Genomic DNA, 21,565 nt, shown 5'->3' with positions numbered 1-21,565 from the left:
TTATTATTACTATTATTATTAAAACGGGGATGAAGACCGGGAGCCCCGCGTGGGACAACCCCATCACCTTGTAACCTCCCCGGCGCTCAGAACAGTGTGTGGCACATAGTAAGCGCTTAATAAATGCCATCATTATTACTATTATTATAATTAGGACAGTGCTTGGCACATAGTAAGCGCTTAATAAATGCCAATATTATCATTATTATTGTGATTAAAACGGGGATGAAGACCGTGAGCCCCCCGGGGGACAACGCGATCCCCTTGTAACCTCCCCGGCGCTCAGAACAGTGTGTGGCACACAGTAAGCGCTTAATAAATGCCATCATTATTACTATTATTATAATTAGGACAGTGCTTGGCACATAGTAAGCGCTTAATAAATGCCAATATTATCATTATTATAGTTATTAAATCGGGGGTGAAGACCGTGAGCCCTCCCGTGGGACAACCCCATCACCTTGTAACCTCCCCGGCGCTTAGAAAGTGCTTGGCACATAGTAAGCACTTAATAAATGCCATCATTATTATTATTATTGTAATTAGGACAGTGCTTGGCACATAGTAAGCGCTTAATAAATGCCAATATTATCATTATTATTGTTATTAAAACGGGGATGAAGACCGTGAGCCCCCCGTGGGACAACCCCATCACCTTGCAACCTCCCCAGTGCTTAGAACAGTGTGTGGCACATAGTAAGCGCTTAATAAATGCCATCATTATTACTATTATTATAATTAGGACAGTGCTTGGCACATAGTAAGCGCTTAATAAATGCCAATATTACCATTATTATTGTTATTAAAACGGGGATGAAGACCGTGAGCCCCCCGGGGGACAATGCGATCCCCTTGCAACCTCCCCGGCGCTCAGAACAGTGCTTGGCACGTAGTAAGCGCTTAATAAACGCCATCATTATTATTATTATTGTAATTAGGACAGTGCTTGGCACATAGTAAGCGCTTAATAAATGCCAATATTATCATTATTACTGTTATTAAAATGGGGATGAAGACCGTGAGCCCCCCCGTGGCACAACCCCATCACCTTATAACCTCCCCGGCGCTTACAACAGTGCTGGGCACATAGTAAGTGCTTAATAAATGCCATCATTATTATTATTATTATTATTATTATTATTAGAACAGTGCTTGGCACATAGTAAGCGCTTAATAAATGCCAATATTATCATTATTATTGTTACTAGAATGGGGATGAAGACTGTGAGCCCCCCTGTGGGACCACGTGATCACCTTGTATCCCCCCCAGTGCTTAGAACAGTGCTTGGCACATAGTAAGCGCTTAATAAATGCCATTATTATTATTATTATTATTAGAACAGTGCTTGGCACATAGTAAGCGCTTAATAAATGCCAATATTATCATTATTATTGTTATTAAAACGGGGGTGAAGACCGTGAGCCCCCCGTGGGACAATGCAATCACCTTGTAACCTCCCCGGCGCTCAGAACAGTGCTGGGCACATAGTAAGCGCTTAATAAACGCCACCATTATTATTATTATTATAATTAGGACAGTGCTTGGCACATACTAAGCGCTTAATAAATGCCAATATTATCATTATTATTGTTATTAAAACGGGGATGAAGACCGTGAGCCCCCCGTGGCACAACCCCATCACCTTATAACCTCCCTGGCGCTCAGAACGTGCTTGGCATGTAGTAAGCGCTTAATAAATGCCATCATTATTATTATTATTGTAATTAGGACAGTGCTCGGCACATAGTAAGCGCTTAATAAATGCCAATATTATCATTATTATTGTTATTAAAACGGGGATGAACACCGGGAGCCCCCCGTGGCACAACCCCATCACCTTGTAACCTCCCCGGCGCTCAGAACAGTGCGTGGCACATAGTAAGCGCTTAATAAATGCCATTATTATTATTATTATTATTATTAAAACAGTGCTTGGCACATAGTAAGCGCTTAATAAACGCCATCATCATTATTATTATTCTAATTAGGACAGTGCTCGGCACATAGTAAGCGCTTAATAAACGCCAATATTATCATTATTATTGTTATTAAAACGGGGATGAAGACCGTGAGCCCCCCGGGGGACAACCCCATCACCGTGCAACCTCCCTGGCGCTCAGAACAGTGCTCGGCCCGTAGTGAGCGCTCAATAAATAGCACCATCATTATTATTATTATGATTACGATTACTCTACCTCGAGGGCGAACATGCGGTCCATCATGCTCCGGGAGGACGTGGCGTCGGCTACTACGTGGACCTCCAGCCCGCGGGCCACCAGCTCCAGCGCCGTCTGCTGCACGCACACGTGGGTCTGGGGGAGGCCAAAAGTGGGTCTGAGAGCTGGGGGAGACGCCCCCTGACTCGGTTTCCCCTTCTAGCGCCCCCTGCTGCCCAAAAATGGGTCTGGGGGCTGGGGGAGACCCCCCCTGACTCGGTTTCCCCCACTTCTAGCGCCCCCTCCTGGCCGCGCATGGGTCTGGGGGCTGGGGGAGACCCCCCCCCGACTCAGTGTCCCCCACTTCTAGTGCCCCCCGCTGCCCAAAAATAGGTCTGGGGGAGATGCCACCTGACTCAGTTTCCCCCCACTTCTAGCGCCCCTTGCTGCCCAAAAATGGGTCTGGGGGCTGGGGGAGACGCCCCCCGACTCAGTGTCCCCCACTTCTTGCACCCCCTGCTGCCCAAAAATAGGTCCGGGGGCTGGGGGAGACGCCCCCTGACTCAGTTTCCCCTTCTAGCGCCCCCTGCTGCCCAAAAATGGGGTTGGGGGCTGGGGGAGATGCCCCCTGACTCGGTTTCCCCCACTTCTAGCGCCCCCTGCTGGCCGCACATGGGTCTGGGGCTGGGGGAGACCCCCTTGACTCAGTTTCCCCCACTTCTAGCGCCCCCTCCTGGCCGCACATGGGTCTGGGGGCTGGGGGAGATCCCCCCGGACTCAGTGTCCCCCACTTCTAGCGCCCCCTGCTGGCCGCACATGGGTCTGGGGGAGACCCCCCCGACTCAGTTTCCCCACTTCCAGCGCCCCCTGCTGCCCAAAAGTGGATCTGGGGGCTGGGGGAGATGCCCCCCGACTCAGTTTCCCCCACTTCTAGCGCCCCCTGCTGGCCGCACATGGGTCTGGGGCTGGGGGAGACCCCCGCCCAGACTCAGTGTCCCCCACTTCTAGCGCCCCCTGCTGGCCGCACATGGGTCTGGGGCTGGGGGAGACCCCCTTGACTCAGTTTCCCCCACTTCTAGCGCCCCCTCCTGGCCGCACATGGGTCTGGGGGCTGGGGGAGATCCCCCCGGACTCAGTGTCCCCCACTTCTAGCGCCCCCTGCTGCTCAAAGATGGGTCTGGGGGCTGGGGGAGACGCCCCCTGACTCAGTATCCCCCCACTTCTAGCGCCCCCTGCTGGCCGCACATGGATCTGGGGGCTGGAGGGGACCCCCCCTAGACTCAGTATCCCCCACTTCGAGCACCCCCCAACTGCCCAAACATGGGACTGGGGGCTGGGGGAGACCCCCCTGACTCAGTTTCCCCCACTTCTAGCGCCCCCTCCTGGCTGCACATGGGTCTGGGGTCTGGGGAGACCCCCCCGACTCAGTGTCCCCCACTTCTAGCGCCCCCTGCTGCCCAAAAATGGGTCTGGAGGCTGGGGGAGACCCCGCAGACTCAGTTTCCCCCACTTCTAGCGCCTCCTCCTGGCCGCACATGGGTCTGGGGGCTGGGGGAGACGCCCCCTGACTCAGTTTCTCCCACTTCTAGAGACCCCTGCTGACCGCACACGGGCCTGGGGGCTGGGGGAGACCCCCCCCAGACTCAGTGTCCCCCACTTCTAGCGCCCCCTGCTGCCCAAACATGTTTGTACATATTTATTACTCTATTTATTTTATTTGTACTGAACGTATTACTCTATTTATTTAACTCGTACGTATTTATTCTATTTACTTATTCTATTTACTCTATTTTGTTTTGTTAATATAAACAATAAATTAAACACATATTTAATGTTTATATATCTTATATATTATATTTACATACTATACATATTATAAATATATTATATTTATATATTATATTTATGTATTCCATATTATATTTATATATATTAATAAATATAAATTTTGTTTTGTCGCCTGTCTCCCCCCTCTCGACCGTGAGCCCGCCGCCGGGTTGTGACCGTCTCTATCTGTTGCCAACTTGTCCTTCCAAGTGCTTAGCACGGTGCTCTGCACACAGTAAGCGCTCAATAAATATGATTAAATGAGTGAATGAATAGTTATTTATTTTATTTGTACATATTTATTCTATTTATTTTGTTTTGTTGTCCGTCTCCCCCTTCTAGACGGTGAGCCCGCTGTCGGGTAGGGACCGTCTCTAGATTTTGCCAACTTGTACTTCCCAAGCGCTTAGTACAGTGCTCTGCACGCAGTAAGCGCTCAATAAATACGATTAAATGAATGAATGGTTATTTATTTTATTTGTACCTATTTATTCCATTTATTTTGTTTCGTTTTGTCGTCCATCTCCCCCTTCTAGACCGTGAGCCCGCCGTCGGGTAGGGACCGTCTCTATCTGTTGCCAACTTGTCCTTCCAAGCGCTTAGTCCAGTGCTCTGCACGCAGTAAACGCTCAATAAATACGATTAAATGAATGAATGAATAGTTATTTATTTTATTTGTACCTATTTATTCTATTTATTTTGTTTCGTTTTGTCGTCCTTCTCCCCCTTCTAGACCGTGAGCCCGCCGTCGGGTAGGGACCGTCTCTATCTGTTGCCAACTTGTCCTTCCAAGCGCTTAGTCCAGTGCTCTGCACGCAGTAAATGCTCAATAAATACGATTAAATGAATGAATGAATAGTTATTTATTTTATTTGTACCTATTTATTCTATTTATTTTGTTTCGTTTTGTCGTCCGTCTCCCTCTTCTAGACCGTGAGCCCGCCGTCGGGTAGGGACCGTCTCTAGATGTTGCCGACTTGTCCTTCCAAGCGCTTAGTCCAGTGCTCTGCACACAGTAAGCGCTCAATAAATATGATTAAATGAGTGAATGAATAGTTATTTATTTTATTTGTACATATTTATTCTATTTATTTCGTTTTGTCGTCCGTCTCCCTCTTCTAGACCGTGAGCCCGCCGTCGGGTAGGGACCGTCTCTAGATGTTGCCGACTTGTCCTTCCCGAGCGCTTAGTACAGTGCTCTGCACGCAGTAAGCGCTCAATAAATACGATTAAATGAATGAATGAATAGTTATTTATTTTATTTATATATATTTATTCTATTTATTTTGTTTTGTTTTGTTCTCCGTCTCCCCCTTCTAGTGAGCCCACTGTCGGGTAGGGACCGTCTCTAGATGTTGCCAACTTGGACTTCCCAAGCGCTTAGTACAGTGCTCTGCACACAGGGAAGCGCTCAATAAATACAATTGAATGACAATGAATGACAGCAGGTTCACAGGATGGAATCCTTATCATTATTATTATTAGGCCTTCCCCCCTTTCATTCATTCATTCATTCATTCAATCGTATTTATTGGGCGCTTCAGGTGTGCAGAGCACTGTACTAAGCGCTCGGGAAGTCCAAGTCGGTAACATCGAGAGACGGTCCCTACCCGACAGCGGGCTCACGGGCTAGAAGGGGGGAGACATTCATTCATTCATTCTTTCCATCATATCATTCATTCACTCATTCCATCATATTTATTGAGCGCTTCCTGTGTGCAGAGCACTGTACTAAGCGCTTGGGAAGGACAAGTTGGCAACATCTAGAGACGGTCCCTATCCGACAGTGGGCTCACAGTCTAGAAGGGGAAGACATTCATTCATTCATTCATTCATTCATTCCATCGCATTTATTGAGTGCTTCCTGTGTGCAAAGCACTGTACTAAGCGCTCGGGAAGTCCAAGTCGGCAACATGGAGAGATAGTCTCTACCCGACAGCGGGCTCACAGGCTAGAAGGGGGGAGACATTCATTCATTCATTCTTTCCACCGTATCATTCATTCATTCATTCATTCACTCATTCCATCGTATTTATTGAGCGCTTCCTGGGTGCAGAGCACTGTACTAAGCGCTCGGGAAGGACAAGTCGGCAAGATCGAGAGACGGTCCCTAGAAGGAGGAAGACATTCATTCATTCATTCCATCGTATTTATTGAGGCAGTCTAGAAGGGGGGAAACATTCATTCATTCATTCATTCCATCGTATGTACTGAGCGCTTCCTGCGTGCAGAGCACTGTACTAAGCGCTCGGGAAGTCCAAGTCGGCAACATATAGAGAGACGGTCCCTACCCGACAACGGGCTCACAGTCTAGAAGGGGGGAGACATTCATTCATTCATTCTTTCCATCGTATCATTCATTCATTCACTCATTCCATCGTATTTATTGAGCGCTTCCTGCGTGCAGAGCACTGTACTAAGCGCTCCGGAAGTCCAAGTCGGCGACATCGAGAGACGGTCCCCACCCGACAGCGGGCTCACAGTCTAGAAGGGGGAAGACATTCATTCATTCATTTATTCATTCATTCATTCACTCATTCCATTGTATTTATTGAGCACTTCCTGTGTGCAGAGCACTGTACTAAGCGCTCGGGAAGTCCAAGTCGGCAACATATAGAGAGATGGTCCCTACCCGACAGCGGGCTCACAGTCTAGAAGGGGGGAGACATTCATTCATTCATTCTTTCCATCGTATCATTCATTCATTCATTCATTCACTCATTCCATCGTATTTATTGAGCGCTTCCTGCGTGCAGAGCACTGTACTAAGCGCTCGGGAAGTCCACGTCGGCAACATCGAGAGTCGGTCCCTACCCAACAGCGGGCTCACGGTCTAGAAGGGGGGAGACATTCATTCATTCATTCTTTCAATCGTATCATTCATTCATTCATTCACTCATTCCATCGAATGTACTGAGCGCTTCCTGTGTGCAGAGCACTGTACTAAGCGCTCGGGAAGTCCACGTCGGCAACATCGAGAGACGGTCCCTACCCGACAGCGGGCTCACGGTCTAGAAGGGGGAAGACATTCATTCATTCATTCCATCGTATCATTCATTCATTCATTCACTCATTCCACCATATTTATTGAGCGCTTCCTGCGTGCAGAGCACTGTACTAAGCGCTCGGGAAGTCCAAGTCGGCAACATACAGAGACGGTCCCTACCCGACAGCGGGCTCACAGTCTAGAAGGGGGAAGACATTCATTCATTCATTTATTCATTTATTCATTCATTCACTCATTCCATTGTATTTATTGAGCACTTCCTGTGTGCAGAGCACTGTACTAAGCGCTCGGGAAGTCCAAGTCGGCAACATATAGAGAGATGGTCCCTACCCGACAGCGGGCTCACAGTCTAGAAGGGGGGAGACATTCATTCATTCATTCTTTCCATCGTATCATTCATTCATTCATTCACTCATTCCATCGTATTTATTGAGCGCCTCCTGCGTGCAGAGCACTGTACTAAGCGCTCGGGAAGTCCAAGTCGGCGACATCGAGAGACGGTCCCTACCCGACAGCGGGCTCACGGTCTAGAAGGGGGGGAGACATTCATTCATTCATTCTTTCCATCGTATCATTCATCCATTCATTCACTCATTCCATCGTATTTATTGAGCGCTTCCTGGGTGCAGAGCACTGTACTAAGCGCTCGGGAAGGACAAGTCGGCAAGATCGAGAGACGGTCCCTAGAAGGAGGAAGACATTCATTCATTCATTCCATCGTATTTATTGAGCCAGTCTAGAAGGGGGGAGACATACATTCATTCATTCATTCCATCGTATGTACTGAGCGCTTCCTGCGTGCAGAGCACTGTACTAAGCGCTTGGGAAGGACAAGTCGGCAACATCGAGAGACGGCCCCTACCCGACAGCCGGCTCACAGTCTAGAAGGGGGGAGACAGACATTCATTCATTCCTTCCTTCCATCCTATTTATTGAGCGCTTTCATTCATTCAATTGTATTTATTGAGCGCTTCCATTCATTTAATTGTATTTATTGAGCGCTTCCTGTGTGCACAGCACTGTACTAAGCGCTCGGGAAGTCCACGTCAGCAACATCGAGAGACGGTCCCTACCCGACAGCGGGCTCACGGTCTAGAAGGGCGGAGACATTCATTCATTCATTCACTCAATCCATCGTCTTTATTGAGCGCCTCCTGCGTGCAGAGCACTGTACTAAGCGCTCGGGAAGTCCAAGTCGGCAACATCGAGAGACGGTCCCTACCCGACAGCGGGCTCACAGTCTAGAAGGGGGGAGACATTCATTCATTCATTCATTCATTCACTCATTCCATCCTATTTATTGAGCGCTTCCTGTGTGCACAGCACTATACTAAGCGCTCCGGAAAGACAAGTTGGCAACATAGAGAGACGGCCCCTACCTGACAGTAGGCTCACGGTCTAGAAGGGTGGAGACATTCATTCATTCCTTCCTTCCATCCTATTTATTGAGCGCTTTCATTCATTCCATCGCATTTATTGAGCGCTTCCTGCGTGCAGAGCACTGTACTAAGCGCTCGGGAAGTCCAAGTTGGCAACATGTAGAGACAGTCCCTACCCGACAGCGGGCTCACAGTCTAGAAGGGCGGAGACATTCATTCATTCATTCAATCAATCCATCGTATTTATTGAGCGCTTCCTGCGTGCAGAGCACTGTACTAAGCGCTCAGGAAGTCCAAGTCGGCGACATCGAGAGACGGTCCCTACCCGACAGCGGGCTCACGGTCTAGAAGGGCGGAGACATTCATTCATTCATTCATTCATCCCATCGTATTTATTGAGCGCCTCCCGCGTGCAGAGCACTGTACTAAGCGCTCGGGAAGGCCAAGTCGGCAACTTATAGAGACGGTCCCCATTCGACGGCGGGCCCGCGGCCGCCCGGGAGGCCCCCGCCCCCGCCCCGGGACCCACCTCGACGCCGAAGAGCACGGCGCTGCGCAGGCCGGGCAGGTCGTCCAGCACAGCCTCCACGGCGGGCACCAGCATGGAGAAGCGCGTCTTGGGGACGACGGCGCGGACCCCGGCGGTGGCGGCGGCGGCCCCGCTCAGGTCCAGCTCCTCCACCGTGGCCCCCAGGCCCTTGGGGTACTGCTCCGTCACCACCACCGGCAGGCCCAGCAGGCGGGCGCCCTGCAACTGACAATCAATCGATCGATCAATCAATCGCATTTATTGAGCGCTTCAGGTGTGCAGAGCACTGTACTGAGCGCTTGGGAAGTCCAAGTCGGCGACGTCGAGAGACGGTCCCTAACAGACGGCGGGCTCACGGTCTAGAAGGGGGAGACATTCGTTCGTTCATTCATTCATTCATTCAATCGTATTTATTGAGCGCTTCCGGTGTGCATTCATTCATTCATTCAATCGTATTTATCGAGCGCTTCCGGCGTGCAGAGCGCTGGACTAAGCGCTTGGGAAGTCCAAGTTGGCGACGTCGAGAGACGGTCCCGACCCGACGGCGGGCTCACGGTCTAGAAGGGGGAGACATTCGTTCATTCATTCATTCATTCATTCAATCGCATTTATTGAGCGCTTCCGGTGTGCATTCATTCATTCATTCAATCGTATTTATTGAGCGCTTCAGGTGTGCAGAGCGCTGTACTAAGCGCTTGGGAAGTCCAAGTTGGTGACGTCGAGAGCCGGTCCCTACCCGACAGCGGGCTCACGGTCTAGAAGGGGGAGACATTCGTTCATTCATTCATTCATTCATTCAATCGTATTTATTGAGCGCTTCCTGTGTGCACCCAACGGCAGGCTCACAGTCTAGAAGATAGATAGAGTCTAGACTCTGTATTCATTCATTCATTCAATCGTATTTATTGAGCGCTTCCGGTGTGCAGAGCACTGTACTAAGCGCTTGGGATGTCCAAGCTGGTGACGTCGAGAGACGGTCCCGACCCGACGGCGGGCTCACGGTCTAGAAGGGGGAGACATTCATTCATTCATTCATTCATTCAATCGTATTTATTGAGCGCTTCCTGTGTGCCCCCAACGGCAGGCTCACAGTCTAGAAGATAGATAGAGTCTAAACTCTGTATTCATTCATTCATTTATTCATTCATTCATTCAGTCGTATTTATTGAGCACTTCCGGCGTGCAGAGCGCTGGACTAAGCGCTTGGGAAGTCCAAGTTGGCGACGTCGAGAGACGGTCCCGACCCGACGGCGGGCTCACGGTCTAGAAGGGGGAGACATTCGTTCATTCATTCATTCATTCATTCAATCGCATTTATTGAGCGCTTCCGGTGTGCATTCATTCATTCATTCAATCGTATTTATTGAGCGCTTCAGGTGTGCAGAGCGCTGTACTAAGCGCTTGGGAAGTCCAAGTTGGCGACGTCGAGAGCCGGTCCCTACCCGACAGCGGGCTCACGGTCTAGAAGGGGGAGACATTCGTTCATTCATTCATTCATTCATTCAATCGTATTTATTGAGCGCTTCCTGTGTGCACCCAACGGCAGGCTCACAGTCTAGAAGATAGATAGAGTCTAGACTCTGTATTCATTCATTCATTCAATCGTATTTATTGAGCGCTTCCGGTGTGCAGAGCACTGTACTAAGCGCTTGGGATGTCCAAGCTGGTGACGTCGAGAGACGGTCCCGACCCGACGGCGGGCTCACGGTCTAGAAGGGGGAGACATTCATTCATTCATTCATTCATTCAATCGTATTTATTGAGCGCTTCCTGTGTGCCCCCAACGGCAGGCTCACAGTCTAGAAGATAGATAGAGTCTAAACTCTGTATTCATTCATTCATTTATTCATTCATTCATTCAGTCGTATTTATTGAGCACTTCCGGCGTGCAGAGCGCTGGACTAAGCGCTTGGGAAGTCCAAGTTGGCGACGTCGAGAGACGGTCCCGACCCGACGGCGGGCTCACGGTCTAGAAGGGGGAGACATTCATTCATTCATTCATTCAATCGTATTTATTGAGCGCTTCCTGTGTGCCCCCAACGGCAGGCTCACAGTCTAGAAGATAGATAGAGTCTAGACTCTGTATTCATTCATTCATTTATTCATTCATTCATTCAATCGTATTTATTGAGCACTTCCGGCGTGCAGAGCGCTGGACTAAGCGCTTGGGATGTCCAAGCTGGCGACGTCGAGAGACGGTCCCGACCCGACGGCGGGCTCACGGTCTAGAAGGGGGAGACATTCATTCATTCATTCATTCATTCAATCGTATTTATTGAGCGCTTCCTGTGTGCCCCCAACGGCAGGCTCACAGTCTAGAAGATAGATAGAGTCTACACTCTGTATTCATTCATTCATTCATTCATTCAGTAGTATTTATTGGGTGCTTCAGGTATGCAGAGCACTGTACTAAGCGCTTGGGAAGCCCAAGCTGGCGACGTCGAGAGACGGTCCCTACCCGACAGCGGGCTCACGGTCTAGAAGGGGGAGACATTCATTCATTCATTCATTCAATCGTATTTATTGAGCGCTTCCTGTGTGCCCCCAACGGCAGGCTCACAGTCTAGAAGATAGATAGAGTCTACACTCTGTATTCATTCATTCATTCATTCATTCAGTAGTATTTATTGGGTGCTTCAGGTATGCAGAGCACTGTACTAAGCGCTTGGGAAGCCCAAGCTGGCGACGTCGAGAGACGGTCCCTACCCGACAGCGGGCTCACGGTCTAGAAGGGGGAGACATTCATTCATTCATTCATTCAATCGTATTTATTGAGCGCTTCCTGTGTGCCCCCAACGGCAGGCTCACAGTCTAGAAGATAGATAGAGTCTAGACTCTGTATTCATTCATTCATTCATTCGCATTTATTGAGCGCTTCCGGTGTGCAGAGCGCTGGACTAAGCGCTTGGGAAGTACAAGCTGGCAAAATCAATCAATCAATCGTATTTATTGGGCGCTTCCGGTGTGCAGAGCTCTGTACTAAGCGCTTGGGAAGTCCAAGCTGGCGACGTCGAGAGCCGGTCCCTACCCGACAGCGGGCTCACAGGCTAGAAGGGGGAGACATTCATTCATTCATTCATTCCATCGTATTTATTGAGCGCTTCCTGTGTGCACCCAACGGCAGGCTCACAGTCTAGAAGATAGATAGAGTCTAAACTCTGTATTCATTCATTCATTTATTCATTCATTCATTCAATCGTATTTATTGAGCACTTCCGGCGTGCAGAGCGCTGGACTAAGCGCTTGGGAAGTCCAAGCTGGCGACGTCGAGAGACGTCCCTACCCGACAGCGGGCTCACGGTCTAGAAGGGGGAGACATTCATTCATTCATTCATTCATTCATTCATTCAATCGTATTTATTGAGCGCTTCCTGTGTGCACCCAAGGGCAGGCTCACAGTCTAGAAGATAGATAGAGTCTACACTCTGTATTCATTCATTCACTCATTCATTCATTCAATCAATCATATTTATTGGGTGCTTCAGGTGTGCAGAGCACTGTACTAAACGCTTGGGAAGTCCAAGCTGGCAACATCAATCAATCAATCATATTTATTGAGAGCTTCCTGTGTGCAGAGCACTGTACTAAGCGCTTGGGAAGCCCAAGTTGGCGACGTCGAGAGACGGTCCCTACCCGACAGCAGGCTCACAGTCTAGAAGGGGGAGACATTCGTTCATCCATTCATTCATTCATTCGTTCAATCGTATTTATTGAGCGCTTCCGGTGTGCAGAGCGCTGTACTAAGCGCTTGGGATGTCCAAGCTGGCGACGTCGCGAGACGGTCCCTACCCGATAGTGGGCTCACGGTCTAGAAGGGGGAGACATTCATTCATTCATTCATGCATTCATTCATTCAATCGTATTTATTGAGCGCTTCCGGTGTGCAGAGCACTGTACTAAGCGCTTGGGAAGCCCGAGCTGGCGACGTCGAGAGATGGTCCCTACCCGACAGCGGGCTCACCGCCTTATTCATTCATTCATTCATTCATTCATTCATTCAATCGTATTTATTGAGCGCTTCCTGTGTGCACCCAACGGCAGGCTCACAGTCTAGAAGATAGATAGAGTCTACACTCTGTAGTCATTCATTCATTCATTCATTCATTCATTCAATCGTATTTATTGAGCGCTTCCGGTGTGCAGAGCACTGTACTAAGCGCTTGGGATGTCCAAGCTGGCGACGTCGAGAGACGGTCCCGACCCGACGGCGGGCTCACGGTCTAGAAGGGGGAGACATTCATTCATTCATTCATTCAATCGTATTTATTGGGCGCTTCCGGTGTGCAGAGCGCTGTACTAAGCGCTTGGGAAGTCCAAGTCGGCAACATCGAGAGACGGTCCCTACCCAACAGCAGGTTCACAGGCTAGAAGGGGGAGACATTCATTCATTCATTCACTCATTCATTCATTCATTCAGTCATACTTACTGAGCGCTTCCGGACTGTGAGCCCACTGTTGGGCAGGGGCTGTCTCTATATGTTGCCAATTTGTACTTCCCAAGCGCTTAGTACAGTGCTCTGCACATAGTAAGCGCTCAATAAATACGATTGATTAGAAGGGGGAGACATTCATTCATTCATTCATTCATTCAATCGGATTTATTGAGTTTTATTGACTCCGAAGCCCGGGCTCTTTCCACTGGGCCGCACTGTACAGTAAAGCACTCAATAAATACGACCGAATGAGAGGGTTCGGAGTCGGAGGTCGTGGGTTCGAATCCCGGCCCCGCCGCCGCTCGGCTGGGTGACTTGGGGCCGGTCGCTTCCCTTCTCTGGGCCTCAGTTCCCTCGTCTGGAAAATGGGGATGAAGGCTGGGAGCCCCCCGAGGGACAACCTCATTACCTTGTCACCTCCCCGGCGCTCAGAACAGTGCTTGGCACGTAGTAAGCGCTTAATAAATGCCAATATTATTATTATTATTGTTATTAAAATGGGGATGAAGACCGTGAGCCCCCCGTTGGACAACCTCATCACCTTGTAACCTCCCCGGCGCTTAGAACAGTGCTTGGCACATAGTAAGTGCTTAATAAATGCCATCATTAGTATTATTATTCAAATGGGGATGAAGACCATGAGCCCCCCGTGGGACAACCTCATCACCTTGTAACCTCCCCGGCGCTTAGAACAGTGTTTGTCACATAGTAAGCGCTTAATAAATGCCAATATTATCATTATTATTGTTATTAAAATGGGGGTGAAGACCGTGAGCCCCCACGTGGGACAACCCGATTCCCTTGTAACCTCCCCGATGCTTAGAACAGTGCTTGGCACGTAGTAAGCGCATAATAAATGCCATCATTATCATTATTATTGTTATTAAAATGGGGATGAAGACCGTGAGCCCCACGTGGGACAATCCGATCGCCTTGTAACCTCCCCGGCGCTTAGAACAGCACTTGGCACGTAGTAAGCGCTTAATAAATGCCATCATTATTATTATCATTATTGTTATTAGAACAGTGCTTGGCACATAGTAAGTGCTTAATAAATGCCAGCATCATTATTATTATTATTCTCTGGGCCTCAGTTCCCTCATCTGGAAAATGGGGATGAAGACCGGGAGCCCCCCGGGGGACCACCCCATCACCTTGTAACCTCCCCGGCGCTTAGAGCAGTGCTTGGCACATAGCAAGCACTTAACAAATGCCATTATCATTATTATTCTTATTATTATTATTATCAATAATCTGTCAAATGGGGATGAAGCCCGTGAGCCCCCCGGGGGACAACCTGATCACCTCGTAACCTCCCCAGCGCTTACAACGGTGCTTGGCACATAGTAAGCGCTTAATAAATGCCAATATTGTTATTATTATTGTTATTAAAATGGGGATGAAGACCGTGAGCCCCCCGTGGGACAACCCCATCACCTTGTAACCTCCCCGGCGCTTAGAACAGTGCTTGGCACATAGTAAGTGCTTAATAAATACCATTACTATCATTATTATTATTATTGTTAATAATAATAATAATCTGTCAAATGGGGATGAAGACCATGAGCCCCCCGTGGGACAACGCGATCACCTTGCAACCTCCTCGGTGCTTAGAACAGCGCTTGGCACATAGTAAGCGCTTAACAAATGCCAATGTTATTATTATTATTATTAATCTGTCAAATGGGGATGAAGACCGTGAGCCCCCCGTGGGACAACCCCATCACCTTGTAACCTCCCCGGCGCTTAGAACAGTGCTTGGCACATAGTAAGCACTTAATAAATGCCATCATTATTATTATTATTATTGTTATTAAAATGGGGATGAAGACCGTGAGCCCCCCAGGGGACCATCCGATTGCCTTGTAACCTCCCCTGCGTTTAGAACAGTGCTGGGCACATAGTAAGCGCTTAATAAATGCCCATATTATTATTATTATTGTTACTAAAATGGGGATGAAGACCGTGAGCCCCCCGTGGGACAACACAATCACCTTGTAACGTCCCCAGCGCTTAGAACAGTGTTGGGCACATAGTAAGCGCTTAATAAATGCCAATATCATTATTATTATTGTTATTAAAATGGGGATGAAGACCGTGAGCCCCCAGTGGGACCACCCAATCACCTTGTAACCTCCCCAGCGCTTAGAACAGTGCTGGGCACATAGTAAGCGCTTAATAAATGCCATCATTAGCATTATTATTGTTATTAAAATGGGGATGAATACCATACAGTGCTTGCCACATAGTAGGCACTTAATAAATGCCATCATCATTATTATTATTGTTATTAAAACAGGGATGAATACTGTTAGCTCCCCCGTGGGACCACCTGATTACCTTGTAACCTCCCCGGCGCTTAGAACAGTGCTTGGCACATAGTAAGCGCTTAATAAATGCCATCATTAGTATTATTATTGTTATTAAAATGGGGATGAATACCACACAGTGCTTGCCACATAGTAGGCACTTAATAAATGCCATCATCATTATTATTATTGTTATTAAAATGGGGATGAAGATCGTTGGCTCCCCTGTGGGACCACCCGATTACTTTGTAACCTCCCCAGCGTTTAGAACAGTGCTTGGCACATAGTAAGTGCTTAATAAATGCCAATATTATCATTATTATTGTTACTAGAATGGGGATGAAGACTGTGAGCCCCCCTGTGGGACCACGTGATCACCTTGTATCCCCCCCAGCGCTTAGAGCAGTGCTTGGCACATAGTAAGCGCTTAATAAATGCCATCATTAGCATTATTATTGTTATTAAAATGGGGATGAAGACCATACAGTGCTCGCCACATAGTAGGCCCTTAATAAATGCCATCATTAGTATTATTATTGCTATTAAAATGGGGATGAATACCATACAGTGCTCGCCACATAGTAGGCCCTTAATAAATGCCATCATCATTATTATTATTGTTATTAAAACGGGGATGAATACCGTGGGCACATAGTAAGCGCTTAATAAATGCCAATATTGTTATTATTATGGTTATTAAAATGGGGGTGAAGACCGGGAGCCCCCCGGGGGACCACCCGGTCGCCTGGTAACCTCCCCGGCGCTTAGAACCGTGCTGGGCACGTAGTAAGCGCTTAATAAATGCCATCATCATTATCATTATTGTTATTAAAACGGGGATGAATACCGTGGGCACATAGTAAGCGCTTAATAAATGCCAATATTGTTATTATTATGGTTATTAAAATGGGGGTGAAGACATCATTATTATTATTATTGTTATTAAAACGGGGATGAATACTGTGGGCACGTAGTAAGCGCTTAATAAATGCCATTATCATCATCATTATTGTTATTAAAACGGGGATGAATACCGTGGGCACGTAGTAAGCGCTTAATAAATGCCAATATTGTTATTATTATTGTTATTAAAATGGGGGTGAAGACCGTGAGCCCCCCCGGGGGGACAACCCGGTTGCCTGGTAACCTCCCCGGCGCTTAGAACGGTGCTGGGCACGTAGTAAGCGCTTAATAAATGCCATCATTATTATTATTATTATAATTAGGACAGTGCTTGGCACATAGTAAGCGCTTAATAAATGCCATCATTAGTATTATTATTGTTATTAAAATGGGGATGAAGACCATACAGTGCTTGCCACATAGTAGGCACTTAATAAATGCCATCATCATTATTATTATTGTTATTAAAATGGGGATGAATACCATGGGCACGTAGAAAGCGCTTAATAAATGCCAATATTGTTATTATTATTGTTATTAAAATGGGGGTGAAGGCCGGGAGCCCCCCCCGGGGGGACCACCCGGTTGCCTGGTAACCTCCCCGGCGCTTAGAACGGTGCTGGGCACGTAGTAAGCGCTTAATAAATGCCATCATCATTATCATTATTGTTATTAAAACGGGGATGAATACCGTGGGCACATAGTAAGCGCTTAATAAATGCCAATATTGTTATTATTATTGTTATTAAAATGGGGGTGAAGACATCATTATTATTATTATTGTTATTAAAACGGGGATGAATACTGTGGGCACGTAGTAAGCGCTTAATAAATGCCATTATCATCATCATTATTGTTATTAAAACGGGGATGAATACCGTGGGCACGTAGTAAGCGCTTAATAAATGTCAATATTGTTATTATTATGGTTATTAAAATGGGGGTGAAGACCGGGAGCCCCCTGGGGGGACAACCCGGTTGCCTGGTAACCTCCCCGGCACTTAGAACGGTGCTGGGCACGTAGTAAGCGCTTAATAAATGCCATCATTATTATTATTATTATAATTAGGACAGTGCTTGGCACATAGTAAGCGCTTAATAAATGCCATCATTAGTATTATTATTGTTGTTAAAATGGGAAGGAATACCATACAGTGCTTGCCACACAGTAGGCACTTAATAAATGCCATCATCATCATCATTATTGTTATTAAAACGGGGATGAATACCGTGGGCACGTAGTAAGCGCTTAATAAATGCCAATATGGTTATTTTTATTGTTATTAAAATGGGGGTGAAGACTGTGAGCCCCCCGGGGGACCACCCGGTTGCCTGGTAACCTCCCTGGTGCTTAGAACAGTGCTTGGCATGTAGTAAGCGCTTAATAAATGCCATCATTAGTATTATTACTGTTATTAAAACGGGGATGAATACCGTGGGCACGTAGTAAGCGCTTAATAAATGCCAATATTGTTATTATTATTGTTATTAAAATGGGGGTGAAGACCGGGAGCCCCCCGGGGGGACAACCCCATCACCCTGTAACCTCCCCGGCGCTTAGAACCGTGCTGGGCACGTAGTAAGCGCTTAATAAATGCCATCATCATTATCATTATTGTTATTAAAACGGGGATGAATACCGTGGGCACATAGTAAGCGCTTAATAAATGCCAATATTGTTATTATTATTGTTATTAAAATGGGGGTGAAGGCCGGGAGCCCCCCCCGGGGGGACAACCCGGTTGCCTGGTAACCTCCCCGGCGCTTAGAACGGTGCTGGGCACGTAGTAAGCGCTTAATAAATGCCATCATTAGTATTATTATTGTTATTAAAACGGGGATGAATACCGTGGGCACATAGTAAGCGCTTAATAAATGCCAATATTGTTATTATTATTGCTATTAAAATGGGGATGAAGACCGTGAGCCCCCCCCGGGGGACCACCCGGTTGCCTGGTAACCTCCCCGGCGCTTAGAACGGTGCCCGGGCACGTAGTAAGCGCTTAATAAATGCCATCATTATTATTATTATTATAATTAGGACAGTGCTTGGCACATAGTAAGCGCTTAATAAATGCCATCATTAGTATTATTATTGTTATTAAAATGGGAAGGAATACCATACAGTGCTTGCCACACAGTAGGCACTTAATAAATGCCATCATCATCATCATTATTGTTATTAAAACGGGGATGAATACCGTGGGCACGTAGTAAGCGCTTAACAAATGCCAATATTGTTATTATTATGGTTATTAAAACGGGGGTGAAGGCCGTGAGCCCCCCGGGGGGGACAACCCGGTCGCCTGGTAACCTCCCCGGCGCTTAGAACGGTGCTTGGCACGTAGTAAGCGCTTAATAAATGCCATCATCATTATTATTACTGTTATTAAAACGGGGATGAATACCGTGGGCACGTAGTAAGCGCTTAATAAATGCCAATATTGTTATTATTATTGTTATTAAAATGGGGGTGAAGACCGTGAGCCCCCCCGGGGGGACAACCCGGTCACCTGGCAACCTCCCCGGCGCTTAGAACAGTGCTTGGCACGTAGTAAGTGCTTAATAAATGCCATCATTATTATTATTACTGTTATTAAAACGGGGATGAATACCGTGGGCAAGTAGTAAGCGCTTAATAAATGTCAATATTGTTATTATTATTGTTACTAAAATGGGGGTGAAGACCGGGAGCCCCCCGGGGGACAACCCCATCACCCTGTAACCTCCCCGGTGCTTAGAACGGTGCCCGGGCGTGTAGTAAGCGCTTAATAAATGCCATCATTAGTATTATTACTGTTATTAAAACGGGGATGAATACCGTGGGCATGTAGTAAGCGCTTAATAAATGCCAATATTGTTATTATTATTGTTATTAAAATGGGGGTGAAGACTGGGAGCCCCCCGGGGGGACAACCCCATCACCCTGTAACCTCCACGGTGCTTAGAACGGTGCCTGGGCACGTAGTAAGCGCTTAATAAATGCCATCATTAGTATTATTACTGTTATTAAAACGGGGATGAATACTGTGGGCACGTAGTAAGCGCTTAATAAATGCCAATATTGTTATTATTATTGTTATTAAAATGGGGGTGAAGACCGTGAGCCCCCCGTGGGACAACCCCATCACCCTGTAACCTCCCCGGTGCTTAGAACGGTGCCCGGGCACGTAGTAAGCTCTTAATAAATGCCATCATTAGTATTATTACTGTTATTAAAACGGGGATGAATACCGTGGGCACATAGTAAGCGCTTAATAAATGTCAGTATTGTTATTATTATGGTTATTAAAATGGGGGTGAAGACATCGTTATTATTATTATTGTTATTAAAACAGGGATGAATACTGTGGGCACGTAGTAAGCGCTTAATAAATGCCATCCTCATTATCATTATTGTTATTAAAACGGGGATGAATACCGTGGGCACGTAGTAAGCGCTTAATAAATGCCAATATTGTTATTATTATTGTTATTAAAATGGGGATGAAGACTGTGAGCCCCCCGGGGGGGACAACCCCATCACCCTGTAACCTCCCCGCGCTTAGAACGGTGCTGGGCACGTAGTAAGCGCTTAATAAATGCCATCCTCATTATCATTATTGTTATTAAAACGGGGATGAATACCGTGGGCACGTAGTAAGCGCTTAATAAATGTCAATATTGTTATTATTATGATTATTAAAATGGGGGTGAAGACCGGGAGCCCCCCGGGGGACAACCCCATTACCCTGTAACCTCCCCGGCGCTTAGAACGGTGCTGGGCACGTAGTAAGCGCTTAATAAATGCCATCATTAGTATTATTACTGTTATTAAAACGGGGATGAATACCGTGGGCACGTAGTAAGCGCTTAACAAATGCCAATATTGTTATTATTATGGTTATTAAAATGGGGGTGAAGGCCGTGAGCCCCCCGGGGGGACAACCCCATCACCCTGTAACCTCCCCGGCGCTTAGAACGGTGCTGGGCACGTAGTAAGCGCTTAATAAATGCCATCATTAGTATTATTACTGTTATTAAAACGGGGATGAATACCGTGGGCACGTAGTAAGCGCTTAATAAATGTCAATATTGTTATTATTATGGTTATTAAAATGGGGGTGAAGACATCGTTATTATTATTATTGTTATTAAAACGGGGATGAATACTGTGGGCACGTAGTAAGCGCTTAATAAATGCCATCATCATTATCATTATTGTTATTAAAACGGGGATGAATACCATGGGCACGTAGTAAGCGCTTAATAAATGTCAATATTGTTATTATTATTGTTATTAAAATGGGGGTGAAGACCGTGAGCCCCCCGGGGGACAACCCCATCACCCTGTAACCTCCCCGGTGCTTAGAACGGTGCCCGGGCACGTAGTAAGCTCTTAATAAATGCCATCATTAGTATTATTACTGTTATTAAAACGGGGATGAATACCGTGGGCACGTAGTAAGCGCTTAATAAATGTCAATATTGTTATTATTATGGTTATTAAAATGGGGGTGAAGACATCGTTATTATTATTATTGTTATTAAAACGGGGATGAATACTGTGGGCACGTAGTAAGCGCTTAATAAATGCCATCATCATTATCATTATTGTTATTAAAACGGGGATGAATACCGTGGGCACGTAGTAAGCGCTTAATAAATGCCAATATTGTTATTATTATTGTTATTAAAATGGGGGTGAAGACCGGGAGCCCCCCGGGGGGACAACCCCATCACCCTGTAACCTCCCCGGCGCTTAGAACCGTGCTGGGCACGTAGTAAGCGCTTAATAAATGCCATCATCATTATCATTATTGTTATTAAAACGGGGATGAATACCGTGGGCACATAGTAAGCGCTTAATAAATGCCAATATTGTTATTATTATTGTTATTAAAATGGGGGTGAAGGCCGGGAGCCCCCCCCGGGGGGACAACCCGGTTGCCTGGTAACCTCCCCGGCGCTTAGAACGGTGCTGGGCACGTAGTAAGCTCTTAATAAATGCCATCATTAGTATTATTACTGTTATTAAAACG

At 47.0% G+C, this 21,565-nt stretch overlaps 1 protein-coding gene across 1 annotated transcript in view; it reads right to left on the bottom strand.

Moving 5' to 3' along the window:
* The window catches only part of ISOC1 (isochorismatase domain containing 1), a 40,300-nt gene that overhangs the window by 9,978 nt on the left and 8,757 nt on the right, over window positions 1–21,565 (bottom strand). The window contains exons 3-4 of the mRNA XM_038742567.1: window positions 8,900–9,124; window positions 2,197–2,313 (exon numbers count right to left, since the gene is read on the bottom strand). Coding sequence (XP_038598495.1) covers window positions 2,197–2,313; window positions 8,900–9,124 — 342 coding nt within the window. The remainder of the gene's footprint in view (window positions 1–2,196; window positions 2,314–8,899; window positions 9,125–21,565) is intronic.

Source organism: Tachyglossus aculeatus, unplaced genomic scaffold (assembly GCF_015852505.1).
Source record: "Tachyglossus aculeatus isolate mTacAcu1 unplaced genomic scaffold, mTacAcu1.pri scaffold_131_arrow_ctg1, whole genome shotgun sequence".
NCBI classification, from domain to species: Eukaryota; Metazoa; Chordata; class Mammalia; order Monotremata; family Tachyglossidae; genus Tachyglossus; species Tachyglossus aculeatus.
This window is presented reverse-complemented; position numbering and strand designations above follow the sequence as displayed.